Raw genomic sequence first — 20,623 nt, 5'->3', positions numbered from 1 at the left:
GGTTTGACCCCTGGGTTGGGAAGATCCCCTGGAGGAGGAAAGGGCAACCCACTCCAGAATCCGTGCCTGGAGAATTCCATGGACAGAGGAGCCTGGCAGACTACAGTCCATAGGGTTGCAAAAAGTCGGACACGACTGAAGCAAGTTAGCATGCATACAGGCATGTATATATGTGTATGTATATATATATATCTCCAAATCACTTTGCTGTAGAGCTGAAACCTAACGCAATGTTGTAAACCAACTCTACTTCAGTCAAAAAAAAAATCAGCTCCAGTCTGAGAGCCATCAAACCACTTTGGCTTCCTCCTGCTCTCATCTTTAGGATATAGTGGGACGTGAAATTTCCCCAAAGAAGGACACAGTCACGGTCCAAAACCCTGGATATCTGCAAGTGTCTGGGTTTTGATTCTTGGAATACTTGGTTTAGACCTGGATTCTTTCATCAGATGACATCTGGAATGTTGAATTTTTTAAAGAGCTGAATCCTCTGGAGATTAAGTAGTAGATACAAAGCTTTCAGGTTTAGGAGTCAGAAGACATGATGTAGAGCGCATCTAAGGTTTTTTTCTCAGCAATGTTTTTCCATTGCGACCTGACACACATTAGGTGCCCTGAACCAGCTGCAGAAGGGCAGTGTGACATCCCGCAAGGTGTCTAGGAATACTAGTCCCCAGTCGTGTTTCCTGACCTCTGGGGACAGTGTCCACCAAAGGTCCCTCTGCACCGGGACCAAATTTCAGCCAATGATTTACATATCCTGGAAAGTGCTTCTGAAGCCCTATGATGATCACAAAGCTCACACCAGTGTCTTGGACTCTCTCTGAATATTCATGTCTCTCTGAATATTCATTGGCCCCAAGTTCTCGCATCCTCTAAGATGTTAATTCCTGAATGGAAGGTGCTTTTAAAAAATGTGGCCTCGGGCACTCGTCTCCCAAAGGTGCTCTTTGACCTGCAGTGACCGGTGCGGCTGTGCCCCGGGCATGGTGGCCCGGGAGGTGCCCAGGTTTGGTTCCTTCCACGTTGGCCTGTTCCAGTTTGGTGAGGGATGGTTCAGAATCCAGCATGACTTTGTGGTTCACAGACCAGAGGGGCATTAGTTCTTGAGAGCCAGTGAGAAGACAGATCTGACACTCACTGCAAACCTGAATATTTTTAATTAATTTATTAATTTTTGGCTTCCCTGGCTCTTTGTTGCTGCACGTGGGCTTTCTCTAGTTGCGGAGAGCGGGGGCTACTCTTGGTTGCTGTGCTGGGGCTTCTCATTGTGGCGGCTTCTTTGGTTTCGGGGCACAGGTTCTGGGTGCATGGACTTCAGCAGTTGCAGCGTGCGGGCTCAGTAGCTGTAGCTCTCAGGCTTAGCTGTTCCGAGGCCTGTGGAATCTTCCCAGACCAGGGATCGAACCTGTGTTCCCTGCATTGGTGGGTGGATTCTTATCCACTGTGCCACCAGGGAAATCCCAACAAATCTGGGTGTTTGGATGTCAGAAGAATTTTTCTATGTAACTAGATTTTGTACCATGATATGGAGAGCAGAGTTGAGATTAAAGAAGTGGTTCTCCAAGTGCTGGCTTTCTGCCTGCCCTAGAACGAATGCTACATATTCACCCCTGATTTTTGAGGTTGATGCAGGACAGAAATATCCACACGCTGGGACCTGTTTATCAAGAAACCAACGGTGGCTGGGAGCAAACCCTCTGCTTCAAATAAGAAAAATGGCAAACAGGTTGTTGGGTGGTGTGGGTGTGTGTGCAAGTAAGTGTGTGACTTCATAGCCAACTTCTATTACTTCTTGGCTGGCTGTAGGGGATGGATTTGATTGCTGACATTAATTGAGAAACATAAATCAGCTTTTGCTCACAAGTTTGATGATATACATGTGTCTTTATGAGCTCAATTCTCGGCTCTTTTGTGGTTTGGGGATTTTTCTCGGGCAGCTCCTGAGGGTCTGAAAGAAGGTGGGAGAACACCCAGGTTTCTGTAGGTACTCAGAACCAGTAGTCACCCATGGCTTGACCAGACCCACCAGGCTAGAATTTTAGACTAAGAAGGGATCCCAGAGATCATTCTAGCCCAAGCTTCTTGTTTTACAGCCCAGAGGGTCTCCTATTAGATAAGCAGCAGAGCAGATCTAGTGTCTGGTTCCCCTCTTAATCTCGGATTTTTTTTTCCTGCTGGACTAGGGTGTGCTTCCTGAGAACCTTCTCCACCTTAGAATTGAGTACCATTGCTGTTAAGCCTCAGAATCTGTAAGCATTTGTCCCAGGTTGCCTGGTTTTGATAGATTTAAGCATAGTGTATTGGCAAAGGATCAAAACCACAGGGCAGGCACAAATGCTTTCCAGGGTCTGTCCCTAGATAAATCTGACAGGCGCCATATAATGATGATGGCCTGACACCCACTCACCCAAAAGATAGGTTTTATTAACAGCAAAACAACCATCTGGATTTCAGCCAACATTACAGTATTGGCACCGAATGACTTCTATTTGCCTGTCTAGACAAATCCCTCTAACATTCAGGTACTTGGGGAAGTGAAATGAAAATTAAGTCATAAAGGAGTAGGAGACTCTAGTCCACAAATATTACAATATAATTCCCCCCAACTGTATTATTTCCCAACAGTCAAAACACACAAGTTGTAACATCTAATAAAGCATATTTGAAAGAAGGGAAAGATCTTCCTATTTGCACATGCCCATCTATCTTATCTTCTTGCATCAATGTATGCAATCCCCAAGGTATGAGGTTATATCTAAATCCATGAATGCATATATGTACACATGCTACCAACCTTTGCCTTCCAGCCAGAACACAGCTGATGCAACTTGGGTGGCACCCCTCACTGGAACTCTTAGATGACTCCTGACCTAGGTTTGATGCCTGATTGTTATTCTCCTACTTAATTTCTGAAGTCCTCAAAGAGTTTAAAAAAAAATGGATTTGTATACTTGGCTGAGCGGTTATATACAATCACATACTGTCAGCACTGCATTTGCAGAGTTGTCTCAAGAAAGAATCTTTAGATGCTGGGAAACTAATCTTAGCTTCTCAGTTAGAAGAGAAAGGAGAGATGGCAGGAGCAAACAGAGGCGAAGAAGACCTCCAAACGAAACTGATGAAGCTGTTCAGTGGCCAGGGAAACAGACAAGCTCCTACGTGTATAAAGGATGCACTGGTTTATGAAAATAAAATAGTTTTCTTCAGAGTCCATTACTCATGAAGCATGCATTTAGAATGCATGGGCCTGGAAGAAAGCTATTGTACGCATTTTAATGTTATATATTGTATCTACAATAGGAAGATTATTAGGAAAAGGAAGCCAACAGAAGACTTCAGAGAGCTCGGCTGGCCTTAGAGATGGTCTGATGGTTTTACACGTGACCTTATGAGGCCCCATGCTTCTTAGTACCTTGTGGTATTCCCTTGAACAAAGCGGGGCTAAGTACGTAAGAGGGAGCTTCCTTTTGGTTACGAACTGTTACATGAAGCCCAACTTCAGTCATGATAAAATGATGGCAAACCGATCTATGGTTGTATTTTTGTGCTTCTATCACATAAAACCATTGAGGCAATTATTTTTAAGCAGAAGGAGGTCGGGGAGATTGCAGCAGTGATTTTTCACCAGCGGGGATTTTGTTCCCCAGGTGATACGTGGCCACGTTCAGAGACATTTTTGGTCATCACATTGTGTGCGCACGTGTGTGGATGTTACTGGTAGCTAGTGGTCAGAGGCCAAGGATGCTGCAATGCACAGAACAGTCCCCACAAGAAGGAATTATCCACCCTAAATGTCAGTAGGGCTGAGTGGGGGAAACCCTGACAGAAGGATGCATGAGACATTACTAAATCGATAGTCTAATCTCGGTCCTCATCTTGTCAGACTAATGACAATGAATCACTGCCTTTTGTGCCTCTGTTTCCCCATTTGCAAAATGGGGATAATGAACACGTTCTTTATAATAACATCAAGAGGAGTCATGAAATTATATATGCAAAACACTCTGATTTCTTCAGAAGAAAGGGTCTCTATAAAATCAAAGCACAGTTATGATTACTGCACTATTATGAGCTCATGAAATTGCATCTTAAGAACTGTACTCCTCCTTCTCAAAAAAAAAGAAAAAAATTCCTCCAGGGAAAGAAAAACCAGAATGATCTCATCGTGATTACACCTGCCACACCAAAAAACAGACACAGTTCAGAGAAGCTAAATTCTTTCCCTCCAGCAACGAAGTAAGCTGCGTCTGTAATTAAGATCTTAATAAGGGAGGGCGGGAGGCTGGATGCAGATGCCGCAGGCTCTGAAGCGCAGAGCCATCCTGCCAGGTTTCAACAAGAACAATGGAAACACAGCCCCACTCACTGCTTCATGCTCTCTCAGGAGTCCTCTGCACGGTCTGTATTTCAAAGGGTCTTGCCTTCATTTTTTCACTTCCACAAGGAGAAAGAAAAGGACCCTCTTATTTACAAGTAAATGTGTGTGTGCTCAGTCGCCAAGTTGTGCTGACTCTTCGTGACCCCAAGGACTGCAGCACTCCAGGCTTCCCTGTCCCTCACCATCTCCTGGAGTAAAATGTGATGTTGTAGATATTATTTAGAAGTAAATTATGAAAGGTGTGCCAGAATCCACTTTAGAAAAAAAAGCCCCTAGGCAATTTTCTGATAAAAAGCTGGAAAAAGTCAGATAGAAAGCTGACCTAAGGCAAAAGGGATAATGCCCTGGACAGCCGATTGATCTTGGGAGCAGCCTGTGTTTAGTGTCCCTAAGCACCACGTGTAAACTTCCCAAGATGGTCCCTGTTTCAAATAGCCTTCCCGCGGTTAGACCATCTGTCCCATGTTGGGGTCTGTGAAACATGGATACATACCCACAGAAGGGAAATATATTTTAAACTAAAAGTAAAAGATAGACATCTAAGTATGTATCTTGTTAATGGATCTGCCTTGGTTGAATTTAGGATATAGGAGAAAAAAAGACAGGTACTGATAAGAGTCTTGGATTTAGTCAACGGACATGTTCTCTCATTGGCAAGGAATCGAGATCTGCTCCAAGGGCATCCAGGCCTCTGTGGGACTGTCGAGCCGTCCAACTTCACCGTGGACGCCCTGGGCTAACTGTGTCCTTATCATCCCTTTCCCGGTGCACTTAGCAGCTCTGAGTGGGAAAGGATGGAGAATCAGAGAAGAACACGGAAGGTCTATCCCAGAGGAGCACTCAGGGGAAAAGGGACTGGTTTTCTGCCAGTGTTGTTTTGATGGCCCTGAAGCAGTGCTGCTCGTCTCAGCCACATTTCCTGCTGACTCTAAGTCACGCCATGAATGACGAGCAACAACAAGCAAACAAACAAAATCCAGTGACAACAACAGACTCGTTGACAGATCACTGGCACGTCCTGTAAGGAGGCTGCAGAGCCTAGAAGTCCACTTCCCTGTCTCCACAGTGTGCTGGCTGGGCTGGCTAAGGCTACTCGGGGGCCGAGAGAGAGAAGTCCAGCTCATTCTTTCAGTAGAGTACAGAGCCTGGGAACAGAGACGCCTGAGGCCTGAGTCAGCCCCATCTTCTGTGGGAGTGAGGTGCTGAGTTCCGGGTAACACGCCGACTACCACAAGTCAGTGAGACTATGGCTAATTCACACAAGGGACAGCACTGGGTTTCCACATAACTAGAAGTTAGGAAAAATGCTGTCTAAATACACATTGCTTTACTTAAATAGAAAGATCTGGTTCAAATCTTAGCTGTATATGCTGTTTGGTGATCACAACTTAGAGTTTCTCAAATAATCCCCTCTCCCCAACACACACAACAAAGGGTAAAGGAAGGAATTAAACTTAAATTCAGAAGATGCTATTAAGCATTTTTGTGCCAAGCTTGCACTTTTACATATTCAGGGTTGCTCAATTTTTACTTCTGGTAAGTATAAACATCAACATTCCACATAAGGAACAACTTTGTAACATCTTATAACTATTACCTTGACATATTAGAAATACCAGGAGGAATTCTCATCTGCAATGTACATACCAAGATCTACAAAGAAATAAGATGTCTCCAAATCAGTAAACCCAGCCTTTGAATAGATCATGAACCACCTACCTAAATACCATTTGAAAGTGAAGTCTCTCAGTCGTGTCCGAATCTTTGTGACCCCGTGGACTGTAGCCCACCAGGCTCCTCCGTCCATGGGATTCTCCAGGCAAGAGTACTGGAGTGGGTTGCCATTTCCTTCTCCAGGGGATCTTTCCGACCCAGGGATCGAACCCAGGTCTCCCGCATTGCAGGCAGACACTTTAACCTCTGAGCCACCAGGGAAGCCCTAAATACCATTTAGCACAATTCATGTACTAAATTAATTGGGGAAGAGGCTGAGAGAAGGGACTAGTCATTTTTTTCTTTGTTTTAAAAAAGAATAAACTGGAATTTAGTGGTCCATGATGTGTGTGTGTGTTCTCAGCTGCTCAGTCGTGTCTGATTCTTTGTGGCCCCATGGACTGTAGTCCACCAGGCTCCTCTGTGCATGGGATTTCCCAGGCAAGAATAATGTAGTGGGTTGCCATTTCCTACCCCAGGAAATCTTCCTGACCCAGGGATCAAACCCTGGTCCCTTGTGTCTCCTGCATTGGCAGGCAAATTCTTTACCATTGAGCTACCTGGGAATCCCAGTCCATGATGAGACCTAAGCATATGTACACTCCACTGGCAGCTTTACTGGGTTGGCCCTAAAGTTCATTATATATGGAAGATATACAGAAAAACCCAAATGAACTTTTGGCCAACCCAATATTATCTCTATGACTAGTTGCCCCTCCCCAACCCCCACTTCAACCATGAAAAAATCACAGTCACATTCTATCACTGCTTATACTTCCTGGGCAATCTGTTCCACCTTCCTCAAAGTGCATGCCTGAATTCACCTAGGTCACACTGTCTGCCTTTTGAAAGAACTGCTGACAGTCACAACTGCTCTTTCCAGTGCAAAGTGGAAAAGGTTACCAACGAAGCATTTATATTAAAATGAAAATTCCTCAGGAAGACAGTAATGAGTGAGAGTGAAAAAGCTGGCTTCAAACTCAACATTCAAAAACCTAAGATCACGGCATCCGGTACCATCACTTCATGGCAAATAGAACGGGAAACAATGACAGACTTTATTTTCTGGGGCTCCAAAATCACTGCAGATGGTGACTGCAGCCATGAAATTAAAAGACACTTGCTCCTTGGAAGAAAAGCTAGGACCAACCTAGATAGCATATTACAAAGCAGAGACACTACTTCGCCGACAAAGGTCCGTCTAGTCAAGGCTATGAGTCTTCCTGTGGTCATGTACGGATGTGAGAGCTGGACCTCAAAGAAAGCTGAGCGCCAAAGAATTGATGCTTTTGAGCTGTGGTGCTGGAGAAGACTCTTGAGAGTCCCTTGGACTGCAAGGAGATCCAACCAGTCCATCCTAGAGGAAATCAGTCCTGAATATTCATTGGAAGGACTGATGCTGAAGCTGAAACTCCAATCCTTTGGCCACCTGATGCGAAGAACTGATTCACTGAAAAAGACTCTGATGCTGGGAAAGATTGAAGGCAGGAAGAGAAGAGGGTGACAGAGGAGATGGTTGAATGGCATCACTGACTCGATGGACATGAGTTTGAGCAAGCTCTGGGAGTTGGTGATGGACAAGGAAGCCTGGCATGTTGCAGTCCATGGGGTGGTAAAGAGTCGGAAATGACTGAGTGACTGAACTGAACTGTAATGTTCCCCAGGCATGTGGAGTCCTCCTTTACTAGTAAGAAATCCCGCAGGGAGATAACTGGAATGTTCAAAGTAAATAAGATGGAGGTGGGGTTGTTGACAAAGTATAAACGGTTTTTTTTTTTTTTTTTAAGGGGGACCCCTTTTCCATGCCCACGTTCTTTGCAATCATCCATTGCCTAGGTAACTGGTAGCTATTTTCTGCATTTTAAATTGAAAAGAGAGTATTTCTTCCCAGTGGCCCCATTTTGTTTATCTTGGCAAGGAGGCTTGGTAATTAAGTCTATACGTTACTGGAGGGCTGGGATACCAAGGGCTGGGATTTCAAACTAATTTGTTTAGGTTCCTTTCTAGCGCTAAAGTGATCTAAAAACAGATCATCAGCATCTCTAACTTTATACCTCTGTCACTCTGACCCCAGAAGGATAAGAGATGTGCTTTATCCCGGGCCCTACTCACCTCCTGTATCAAATCCACCTTTGATTCTTTAGTCATGACTTTTCTCTTTTTTTCAGTAATATTTTTGTTATGGAAAAACAATTCTAGTGAAGGTTTTCTCTTACATTTTAACCTATATAGTGCGTCTATCAATATACCTATATATGAGTGTATTCTGAATATTTTATGTATCTTATAAATGCATCATAACATAGCTGCCATTTTTAAATGCCTACTATGTGCTAGAAACTGATGATTTTCAAATATTATATCCTTACAACTATCTAATGAGACAGGTATTATTACTCCCATTTTATAAATGAGGAAATGGAGGCTTGCCTAAAATTATACTGTTAAAAAGCAACAAAAGTGAGATTTAAAACAAAATCTATCTTCTTTCCAATAGGCCATATGGGGAAAACTCTTTTAATAGCTATTTGTGTATTTCATGTAATCCAACATTCAATTCAATGTTTGCTGAGTACCTACTATGAGCAAGGGCCTATAACCACAGGAATATCAAATCTTATTAATAACAATGAAGATACCAAAGCACTAATATATTAGCAAGTGGGGACACAGGTGTGTTGGTACACCCCTATGTCTGGCATTTGCATTTCTACAAGACACAGCCAGGCCCATGGAATATTTAATAGTACTCGATTATCTTAACATAGGAAATAGGGTTTCGACATAATCCAAGTTTTGAGTCCACACATCCTTTCAACATCTGTTGGGCATCTACTTATATAAGGAGGGCTGGGGCCTGCTAGAATTGTCTCTTTCCAGTGGAGCCATGGTAAACACCTCCCCATGGAAAATATCTCGCTTCAGCTTTACAACAATCCACGAGGCCAGATCAACCCTAGTTTGGTGGTGGTGGTGCGCATTCCCTCAGCCTATCCGACTCTTTGCAACTCTATGCACTGTAGCCTGCCAGGCTCCTCTGTCCATGGTGATTTCCCAGGCAAGAATACTGGAGTGGGTTGCCATTTCCTCCTCCAGGGATCTTCCTGACCCAGGGATTGAACCTGAATCTCCTGCATTTCAGGCAGATTCTTTACCGCTGAGCCACCCTACAGATAAGAAAGCTGAGGCTCACAGAGCTTAACTTACCCAAGGTTACAGAGCATCGAGTCACAGGAAACAGAAATGCCTTTCACCAGACCCCACGCTCTACCTTGCCTCTACTGCAAGAACACCTAAGACCAAGTCCCCGTCCAGGCCACAACACACAACAGATCCTGGATCATACTTTTTATTCAAGGACTTGCCTACCAATCTGCCTCTACACACAGATAAAGGGTGAGTCTCTCATATCAAGTGGGGCTTACCTGAAGCTGGAAAGCCCCAGTGGGCAGCCTGGGTGAGTTCCAGGTATCATTTAGATAGTAATTTTATTGAAAGGGGTTAATGAGTAAGGCAGTGCTAACAGAGTAGGGCAGAGGTGAAAAACAGAAAGCCTATTGTAGAGATGATAGGAGATAAAGGTTTAGGCTTCTGATTGTTGTATAGAGTGGATGGATGAGGAGACTTGACTTCTAGCAAGTACCGACGAACCAAGTCACACAAGCACAAAGAGACAGGAGCCAATGAATGGGAGCAGCAAGGGGCCACGATTTTCCACAGCAGACTCAGAAGAGGGGAGGAAGACAGGGGTACAGAGAGCGCTTTAAGTATGTCACGTCTGTGTGGGTGGGGGGAGGCCAGCCCGGAGCAGTCTGGTACTGGAGAAGTATAATGGATGCTTGAATGAAAAAAATGAGAGACGATGAGGTCATTAAGGGCACAAAAGGGGAGGGAATTGGCAAAGAGGCTTGAAAAGTAGAGAGGAAGTTTCTTTAGAAGTGGGGGGCAGGGGTGCAGACAGGAAGCCGCTGATGAGTTCTTAGAAGAGGACCCATGTACACCCTAGCAAAGAAGGGGCGCTTAAGGAATCTGTTACGTGCATCTTGCACACTTGGTGCTCTCAGAACACCTTCAGTCTCGTAAAGACTTTGGTCTCCAAGTAGGTAAGTCATTTAGCTCTGAAAATGGGCTTGCTCAATCAGTGAAACAATACATAAGAAAACGGTTAATTTTTTTCAAAGCATCTTTTGTTGCTTTGAAAGCTCAGATGGGATTTAAAAAAGACGCAGGGGCAGGGTATGCAATACACCATTCAGAAGCGTATAAAACATTTTAAATCAAAATGGCAAAGCCAGGAAAGAATCAGGAATTACATATAGACTAAGTAAATATGCTGACTAAATGGAAGACACTCGGATCACATCTTCTCCAGCCACTCTGAGAAAATAAAAACATTTCCAAAGTCCCCTGGAAAGCTCTTCTTTAGTGCGCACTTCCTGCTTTCCCTAACCTACCTTACCCATGTTCAGTCAGAACCCAAGAATCTGGACTTCAGAATGTAGTTTTCTTATTTGTAGTTTAAGCTTCATCTGTAATTTTCTTCAATCAAAACATTCAAGAATGAATTTGTTGAATGGCAGACTAGATAAATAATTTAGAGTTTCAGTGTAGGCACACAGGATACAGAAATTTGGCCAAGCCACAAAAGCTGCTCAGCTATTAGAGATCAAACAGGCCAGGCCTGTGGGGCACTTACCAGGCCTGGGCCTGCACAAAGTGGGCGGGGCCTCTGCTCAAACACAGCTGTGCATCCACCTCTCAATTACCCTCCTGGCAGAAAGTAGCAACAACCCACCCCCAGACCCTCAGGAGGGAGGCCTTCACTGAGCAGGCCATGGCCACTGAGGCATTGCCCCCTCACCCGCCTCCAGTATTTCAGCACATGCTGTGTATATTCAAAGGAGCTTGGGGAAAATTCTTAATAAATGAAGCCCCCATAATTTACTGATTAGAGAACTCCAGAGGGCATCCTTTAAAGAGCAATGGAACCTTAAGTGCATATGAGAGTAACTGCTCCCTTCCTATGAACAAATTAAAACACATAGAATGTAACCAAAATAGACGATATAGGCTGGCTCCCCGCAAAATTCACCAAAGTAATAGCTTCTAATAGCTTGCATTCCACGGTGCTCAAGATGACTGTAAACGCATAGCTGGCTGACTTGGAACTGTGTGTAAGTTCAAAATGGGTGGAGGCTTGGTTGTTGTCTAGTTATGATCCCCGAAGCAGCCAAACCAGATAATCTGGTTAAAAAAAAAATCTTATAGTGACTGGATTATAAATCTCTCAGTGAGCATTTTTAAGTCTTGACTGAGCTAAATTTATTTTGTTTAGAGCAACAGAGTATCTAAAAGCTAATTCCCAATTCCAGGGTTTTACAATCTAATAATTATCTGGTTTTACTACCTAAGTGGCTTCAATGAAGTAACTGCCAGACATTCATTTCACTTTGCTTTGTAGAGGCACAGTCTTAAAAAAAAAAAAAAAAAAAAAAACCTATTCTGCAGGGATACTTTGAATGACATAGAATCTTGAGCTACATGGGAGAGGGAAAAGCAGTCACACAGGACATTTTAGGAAGTCACAGATAGTTCTTTCTTTAATAGTTGTTTAAAGTCACAAGCTCTGGGGCCAGATCACCTTGGTTCAAATTCCAGCTCTACTACTTTCCAGCTGCGTGGTTTGGGATAAATTACCTAGCCTCCCTGAGCCACAATTTCCATATCTGAAAATGAATATAAAGTATTAACACTACCTCATGGAGTTAATTGGGAAAGCTAAATATGACAATCTTGTATTGTCATGGTGAGTCTTAAAAACTGTTATTTATCATTCCTCTACCTTTGTGTCATCTCCTCTACTTATAATAACAAAATCTTCTCCTGAAACAGTCCATTATTAACTAGAGAGAAAATAGGCTTTATAAGAAAGGGAAAGTAGATTGCTTCAGCTATTGGTTCCGTTTATAGTCACCACAAGGTGTCAATCTGTCATTTGGTTAGCTGGGGAAGTCAGAAGTTTTGCTGGTGAAGATGCCCACAAGCTAATAAAAATCATATCTTTACAGCATTTGGCAGGGTGTTTGATGCTGGGAAGACCCAGCAGAGAGGCAGGGTTTCCCCATGAATGCCAACCACAGCTCACATCATCAGCTGCCATGATGTTTTCTTTCCACAAAATAAAACTAAACATGATGAGGTCACTGAATAAAAGAGACTTTAGACTTTTTGTCACTTTCCAGGTTGCAGTACTCTATGTTAAAAACAGCCATTTATGCTTTCCAATAATAAATGCAGGAACACATTTTCTCTCCCACAGCACCCCCCGCTCCCCCCCCCCCCTCCAAGGCTTTTACGAATCTAAAGACATTTAGAGTAGGAAGAGGAGGGCAAAGATTCACTGAAGGCTAAATAATACCTGGGGACTTAACATTAGTGATAGACTATCATTGTTCTAAATAAAGAAACTGCGTAAATACCAGTGAACCATATCAAGAATGAGAGCTTTCCTGCCAGGTAGAAGGATCTGCCTCCGGTTGTATCCTAACGTCAAAAATACTAAGAATCTTCAGGATTATCCAGCTCTCTGATCTTTCCTATTGAGGCAGAAAATGGAAAGCTGATAGTTGTGATAACTGATACCCCTGCCTTCAGAGGGTTCTAACCTTTTCAAGGAGAACTATAACTCATGCATCACAATAGATACTTTCAACAGTTAGATTTAGAGCTATTGAACATGATTTATAGCTTTTGAATAAAAGGCTTATCATGGAGGTTAGCCAGTGGCTATCAGCCAGGACTGAGGATTTACAGCCTCACATTTAAAAAAGGATGAGCCAGAAGCTAGATATTCAGAAAGAAGGCAAAGCAATCCTGCAGGTTAGACAGGTAATTCAAATTGCCAATCCCCAAGCATAAACACCTTGCCAAAACGCATTTCAATAGCGGAATGTTTGTTTAAACCTGCTAATGTAGCAATAATGCTCAGTCTCTTTCTCAGTCCTGTGGGACTCATTGCGACCCTTTGGACTGCAGCCCTCCAGGCTCCTCTGTCCATGGGATCTTCCCAACCCAGTGATTGACCCTGCGTCTCTAGGACTTGTCTATTCCAGAACAGAAGTTAAGTGTTCATCCTCCAAGGAAAATTCACTTTCAATTCCTTGCAGTCAGCTCTGAATAGGGGTCTCTGGAAGCTGCTAGCCTGGTTAGAAGGAGGCAATTTAGATAAAATAGTATATTCTAAATAAGCTATAATCCTTTTGCCAGCAATAAACACACAAATGCATGGGAAAACAGGCTGCTGAGCGTCCCAGCACTCAAAATTTTGAGTTTCGGAGACAATAAACTGGCTGGAGCCTTCAGACCCTCTGTCCATTCAAACGCCATGAAAGTGTTTCCAAGAAATAGCATATACTCAGTTGGTTCTGAATCCAACATCCTTTATGGGTATCAAAATCCTCCATCATCAGCTGTATAATAGTACCTGGAGACTTTAACTTCTCCCACTAAAATTATATATGGCAAACTGCTTCCCAAAGCGAACGCTTTAATGCAAAGGATGAAAACTGCTTGAAAATAGCCAGCCTGAGAGACTCAGCACTTTTGATTCTTCTCTTACTACGGCTCCGGGGGGTGGGGGCAGTGGAGGCTAGGCCCCGGGAGCCGGGAGTCCTGAGCCCAGGCGAGCTCCCCTTGGAGTTAGACGCTCTCCGGTCTGCAGTGACTGCCATACCCCGGCGCCAAGACCTAGACTGACGCCGGGAACTTGCAGCGGGGGTGGATTGGGCGCGCTGCGAGCTCCCGGCGTAGGTCTCAGAGGCTGGATCTCTGCCTGCCTGCTTGTCTGGCAACCCGGTGACCCATCTCAGAACCCCTCTGGGGGCACAGCAGAGGAGTTGTCACAGTGGTGGACACACACAAATACAGAGAAACCTTCTGCAGAAGTCACTCTCTTACCTTATACTTCATCTTGGCAGCGGTAAACTGAGCCGTTTTCCTGCACTAGTGAGACTGCATTAAGCACCGGCGAGCCCGCCCCTCCATCGAGCGCTAGGCTTAAACGCAAGCGGGGACCGCCGAGCTTCGGGCCGCTTGTCCACGCCGCGCGGACCTCCGGCGCCGTTCAGCACGCCCAGCCTCTGAGCTCACTGTTTTCGTCCGGGCCGGCAGAGCACGGAGCTCGTTTGCATACCGCCTCGCCATTGGCTCGCGGGCCAAGGTAACGCGGACGCCCCGCTCACCCCGAAATCCTGGAAACTGACAAAGAACTTGCAATGCGACCATTTATTTTTACATTGTCGGAGAGGGTGGAAAAGAAACTCCGGAACCTTCCCGGAACCTTACCAAACCTTATACTTCATCTACCCCGAACCTCTACCAAAACCCTGGGAAGAGGAGATGAACTATTTTGAATTTTTTTTAGTTTAATCCAAATTTTAAAGAAATGGAATTCACAAAGCAGTCTGACAGCCGTGCGTCCTGTGACCTAGCAACTCCTTCATAAATCCATTTCATTCCAAAGCCATTCACCTCACAAGCTCTACATGAAACGAACTCAGGGAACAAAAGGTTTTCTGTCTCCGGGGGCCCCTTTTTACTAACTACCCCTGCTGATATCTCTCTCTCTCCCTTTCTCTCCTCCCTCCCCTTCCTTTTGTGGCTGTTTGCTTTTTGTGTGTTTGTTCTTTTCAGTGTTCAAAGTACTTGCAGTGTCAGTCTGCAAGGCGACAGAATACAATTCTCCCTCAGTGAAAGGGAATTCTGAAGCTGGGCACCAGGGATTCCCTGGTTGGCTTCTCACCGGGGCCTCGGAGAGCTGAGGGGTCAGCCGCATTCAGAGACCTCCTCTGGCTTTGCAGAGGATAAAGCTTAGCTGTGACCTCTCGGATGGGGCTGGCCAGTGTGCCCGCCCCATACATCATCACTGTTCACCAAGTACTGCGTTCTTTGATGGCTGGCATTTCTATTTCCAGCTTTGAACACTGCAGTTTTTCCTTCTGACCTCTCTCCTGAAGATGACCCATTAACCCACCAACACTTATTATCTGGGGAACAACGACAAAAAAAATGCCTGCTGTTTGAGAAGGCTGGTTAAAAAGACCAGTCTTCTCTCACTGACGCACGGAACATTTGGTTCAGCTTCATGCTTACGCACGGAACATTTGGTTCAGCTTCATGCTTTCTATAGAGAGAAAGATCACCCAGGAGAGGACAGAAATGGCCACCTTCAGCAACTCTTACGAGGCGGTGGACCGGTGAGGGGAAAATTCCTTTTCATGGGACCTCAGGATTGAGACTTGGTGAATACAGACAATGGCTATCCCTGAAAGGGATGGACTCCAACCAGACTACATGACTCTGATGGAAAAACTCAACCCTTTAGTTTTTTTTTTTTTTTCCTGACCGGGTTGGATCAGAATCAGTTTGATTTTTTTCCTTCCCAATTCCCAGTGGATTAAAATTCTACTTTTATGAGCTAAGCAAAAAAGTACAGGAGAGGAGCTGTCCTACAAAAGGGGTTTCCAGACATAGGGCTCACAGCTCAGACCACAGTTTAAATAAGGCACCTATTCCCTGGACAGGACCCACCCACCCCTGACCCGGCCCAGGTGGTCATGACAAGGTTGACTCACCGTTTTGGACCTTCACTAGGCCTCTTTCCCTCATTTAGCTTTAGAGGGAAAATGAGCCTGAGTGATTTTGCAAGGTCCTTCTGAACACACATTAAGCATGCGACATATGACGCTGCCATGGACAGAGGAGCCTGGTGGGCTATACGGCCCATGAGGTCATAAAGAGTCGGACACGATTGAGAGACTAAACAACACCGTACTGTCAACACACGGCAGGGACCTTCCTAACAGTCCTACAGACACGGAACAGTCGCTAGCTTGCCGGAAATGTTTCTTCTGGTGTCTGCCTGGATATGTCACAGGCCTTCTCATCTGTAAGATGACGAGTCTTTGGCCTCCAGGAGATCTAGATAACATTCCTCTGGCTTCCTCAGCAGTAAAGCCGAATCACCTTTTTTGTTTGGTGAGCATCATTGAATAGTGAACACGCTCTCACCTCATTTTAATGCTTTCAAACAGTTTCCCAAAGCATAGCTAGGGCTTTTTCATTCTCTGGGTAAAAAGCTTAACTCACCCCAAGTGGCTCTCCTGCTTTGCTACTTCTGTCCTATACAGAATATACCTGAAAACCTACCTGAAGTTCATTTCAAGGCGGTCTGCGTCACTGTCTCGTTAGTTACATGCACATAAAAAAGCACAAAGGTGTTACAGTCCGGTAAACATGTTAGAATCTCAACAAATCTCTACCTTGCTAATTTTGGTGTTCTGAAATGTAAAATAGAGAATAATACCAACCTGCTAGGGCTATAATGAGGATTAAATGATATCATGTGGATAAAAGTGAATAGTATTTGGCACATAGTAAAAACATTAGTTTTACTCTGAAATTAAAAGATGCTTGCTCCTTGGAAGAAACACTGTGACAAACCTGCTGCTGCTTCTGTTAAGTCACTTCAGTCGTGTCCGACTCTGTGCGACCCCATGGACTGCAGCCCACCAGGCTCCCGCCCCTGGGATTCTCCAGGCAAGAACACTGGAGTGGGCTGCCATTTCCTTCTCCAATGAATGAAAGTGAAAAGTGAAAGGGTAGTCGCTCAGTCATGTCCGACTTTTCGCCACCCCATGGACTGCAGCCTACCAGGCTCCTCCGTCCATGGGATTTTCCAGGCAAGAGTACTGGAGTGGGGTGCCATTGCCTTCTCCGGTGACAAACCTAGAGAGCGTATTAAAAAACAGAGACATCACTTTGCCTACCAAGTTCTGTCTAGTCAAAGCTATGGTTTTTCCAGTAGTCATGTATGGATGTCAGAATTGGATCATAAAGAAGGCTGAGTGCCAAAGAACTGATACTTTCAAACTGTGGTGTTGGAGAAGACTCTTGAGAGTCCCTTGGACTGCAAGGAGATCCAACCAGTCCATCCTAAAGGAGATCAGTCCTGAATATCCATTGGAAGGACTGATGCTGAAGCTGAAACTCCAATCCTTTGGCCACCTGATGCGAAGAACTGACTCATTGAAAAAGACCCTGATGCTGGGAAAGATTGAAGGCATGAGGAAAAGGGGGCGACAGAGGATGAGATGGTTGGATGGCATCACTGACTCAATGGCATGAATTTGAGCAAACTCCAGGAGACAGTGAAAAAGAGGGAAGCCTGGCATGCTGCAGTCCACAGGGTTGCAAAAAGTCAGACATGACTTAGCGACTGAACAACAACAACAAAACCTTAGGAAATGGTTGCTTATTAGTATTATTTCCATTATTCTTTTAATATTAAATTTATTTTGTATTATTTTATGACTCTATCATATAACATTGTAACATCATATATCATTATAATATCAGTATTCATGTTATATGATATACATACATTTAAAATGGTTAATTATAACTATTATCACTGTTAGACTATTATCGATATTGTTAAGTGTGGTGGGCACTCAGAAGAAGCTGGAGAAATGTCCCCATCTCTGTGGCACCCCATCCCTGGGCAGCTTTCTAATTTAACAAACATCAATTCAGCACCTGCCGCATGCCAGGGGCTGTTCTGGGAAGGGAGGATACAGCAGTCTAGATAAAGATCTTACTCTCATAGAGCTCACAGTCTGGTAGGAGTGGAGGACAATAGTTCAAAGAATATATTATACAATTTTGAAGTGGTGGATGCCATGAAGAAAAATATTGAGCAGGGAAAAACCACTAGAAGGTGGTTTCTAGCAGGTTCCACCCTCATAGACCAGGGTGGGTGAGGGGTATCTCATGTTAGAGATAATGGTCATGCAAGCCCCTCTAGGGAGTTGACATGGAAGCAGGAATCTGAATACTATACAGGATCTGCTCTGATATCTGGGGAAAGAACGTTCCGGACAGACGCTGTGACCTACGGAAAGGGTCTGAGGTACTAGTGAGCTCGGCGCGTTCAAGAGCAAGCAGGTCAGTATGCTCAGAGAGGAGGACCCACAGGAGGGATGGAGAGAGTGTGGTGGCAGGGTTTGGATTTTTTCCTGAGTGTGACAGGAAGTCACCGGAGTGTCCTGAGCTGGGAAGCAAAGGATCTAGTCCTCTCTGTTTTCACCCTTGGTTTGTGTAAATACTCATGGACAGCAGACTACTGAAATATTGAGCCTTTTCTTCATGCAACTTACATAGTGCTGAAACTGTTACTTTGTTAGCATCATCTGCTGTTTCCTTCACAACCCTTTGGAGAAACACAAATTCTCTCAACTAAAGCAGAAACAGCCCCCTCCCCATCTACTAAGGGAGCTTTTGGATGCAGAAATAACTGTTTAAACTGTGCTGTATAAACACTGGCGATTGGTTTATGCAGCCACCCTCATGCTCCCTTGGATGGCTTCCCAAAGTGGTCCAGGCCCCCGGGCCTTGGACACTAACCTGTCTCTCAGCCTGTCGGTCTTGCCACCTGCCTGCCACCTCTGCCAAGGGCTCTGCCCAACCCCCACCAACTCCCCACCCACCAGAAGCTCGTGCAGGCCGGAATGAAGGAAATGACACAGAGGCCGTCCAAACCATTTTCCAGCTGCCACTGGGCACTGGCGTGGATGCAACCAGAAGTCAGAGAGGATGCTGGAGGGAAGAGGTTCTTCCGTCTATACTTGGGAGGAGCTCATGTGGCTTCTCTCTAAGAGTGAAGGGCAAAGTCAGAGCCCGTGAGGGCAGGAAGCAAGCTAGTGAGTCACCCCGTCTAGCCTGGGGAAAGGAAGATGAAGCTGCCGCTCTGGGGGCGCCCTGCTCGAGGGGGATCCTAACCACAGTCAGTGCTTTAGGTCAGTCTTCTGTATCTCCTGTCTGATTTATTCCAGCCACAACTTTCAGTTTCCTTGCCTGAAATCTCTCTCCGCTTCGGTCTATATTCCACATAGCCACTTGCTTAATTTCTAGAATACAGAGTCGATCACGTTACTACTATATTTAAAAGCCTTTAAAAATACTCCAGTGCCTTAAAAATAGAATCCACACGCATCGGCATGGACTATGATCTGAGCCCAGCCTCCCTTTCTGGCCTCATCCCCCATTGACATCCTCCACACGTTGGGACAGAGTAGGGGAGGGGGGCAGATTCACTGAATCTGAGCCGCTTGTACTGTCCTGACTTTACACAGACAGTTCCCTCCGCCCAGAATGTCCTCCCTTGCCTCTTCTGCTCTCCAACCCAGTCCCAACACTAACTCTTTTGTCCCGCGTCGTCTACACCCCCACCCTGCCCACCTCGCCTTTTCAGATCGAATTCCTCCCCGCTTTTACTATGGCCCTATTGTGCCTGGACCATGGCCCTAGCAGAAGGCTCCTCCACGCTGTGTCCTGACGACTGGGTGATGTCTGGGTCCCCCGCTCCCAGGTGACCTGAGTTCCCTGCAGGCTCATACCTTACAGGAGCTGAAATGCCTTCTGAATGAATAAAAAGACCAAGGCTTCTTAGGAGAATGTTGCCGACTTCAGGTTCTGCCTGTTGTTTAGGAGGAGAGGGAGGGAAAGGACTGCTCTTTCCACTTATTACATGCAGAGCTTCAGACCAGCTCAAGGCCTGCTCCCTGTCCTGGCTCTTGGATGCAGGGCAGTTGGATAACTACAGCTTTTTATATGACCTATGAGCTAAGAATAGCTTTTATACTTTTAAATGATTAGAATAAAATCTAAATAAGGATGATATTTCATAAGACATGAAACAATTACATGAAATTCAAATTGCCGTGCCTATAAATAAAGTTTTATTGGAACAGACACACCTGTTTGCTTACACATTGACTTTCAGCTGCAATAGCAGACTTGAGTAAGTGTGAGCAGAGGTGGTGAAAAGGGCAAAGCTAAAAAGGGAAAAATATATTATCTGGCCCTCCAGAGAAAAAGTTTGATGACCCATGCTCTAGAACAGTGCAAGATACACTCATCCCAGAGTTCAGATTAGTGTAGAGATTCTTCCACATCTCCTGAGACACAATCTAGAAATACTCACTCTAGAGCCATGTTTTATCATTTCTAGTTTGATACCAGGTTGTTTTTTTTTTTTGAGAGTCTACATTATGCCAGAGTTATTTCAAAAAAATAATTGGCTGCAGCAACTTTTAAATTCCATAAGTCTCCAGAAACTTCTCATTGGGTCATTGGGAATTTTCTGCCTCAGCCCACTGACCCCAGCTCATTCAGGGGTCGGTACCTGGAAACTGTCCCAGGTTCTAGGCCCGGTCCTGGGCAAGTCACAAACATTATTTCACTTAATATTCACCTAAGAAGCCCTAATGAGGTGGGTCACAATATTCTAGGTTTACATGTAACAGAACGGAGACTTGGAGAGCTTGTTCAACTTACACAAAGGTCCAGGCAGGTAGGGGCAGGTCTGGCATGTGAACCTGGGCTTTCTGGCTCCTGGGTTTGGGTGCTACATGCTACCAGGAGCCCTCTGTGTGCTTTGGTTATCTGAGTCCCATTTGTGAGTTCAGTAAA

General features: G+C 44.9%; 1 protein-coding gene across 5 annotated transcripts in view; it reads right to left on the bottom strand.

The window, feature by feature from the left end:
* NEDD9 (neural precursor cell expressed, developmentally down-regulated 9) overlaps positions 1-20,623 on the bottom strand; it is a 190,139-nt gene that overhangs the window by 40,561 nt on the left and 128,955 nt on the right. For 3 of the 5 annotated variants that reach the window (XM_086370320.1, XM_086370318.1, XM_086370321.1), the window contains exon 1: positions 14,051-14,234. The exons of the other annotated variants lie outside the window; for them this stretch is intronic. Coding sequence is in view for 2 of the 3 variants with exons in the window: in XM_086370318.1 (XP_086226444.1) it covers positions 14,051-14,062 (12 nt within the window). In the remaining variant the exon portion in view is untranslated. Of the gene's footprint in view, positions 1-14,050; positions 14,235-20,623 lie in introns of those variants that run through there. 5 annotated transcript variants of the gene reach the window in all.

This window comes from Bos grunniens, chromosome 23 (assembly GCF_055505025.1).
Source record: "Bos grunniens cultivar Pamir isolate PY7600 chromosome 23, Bosgru_T2T1.0, whole genome shotgun sequence".
Lineage (NCBI taxonomy): Eukaryota > Metazoa > Chordata > Mammalia > Artiodactyla > Bovidae > Bos > Bos grunniens.
This window is presented reverse-complemented; position numbering and strand designations above follow the sequence as displayed.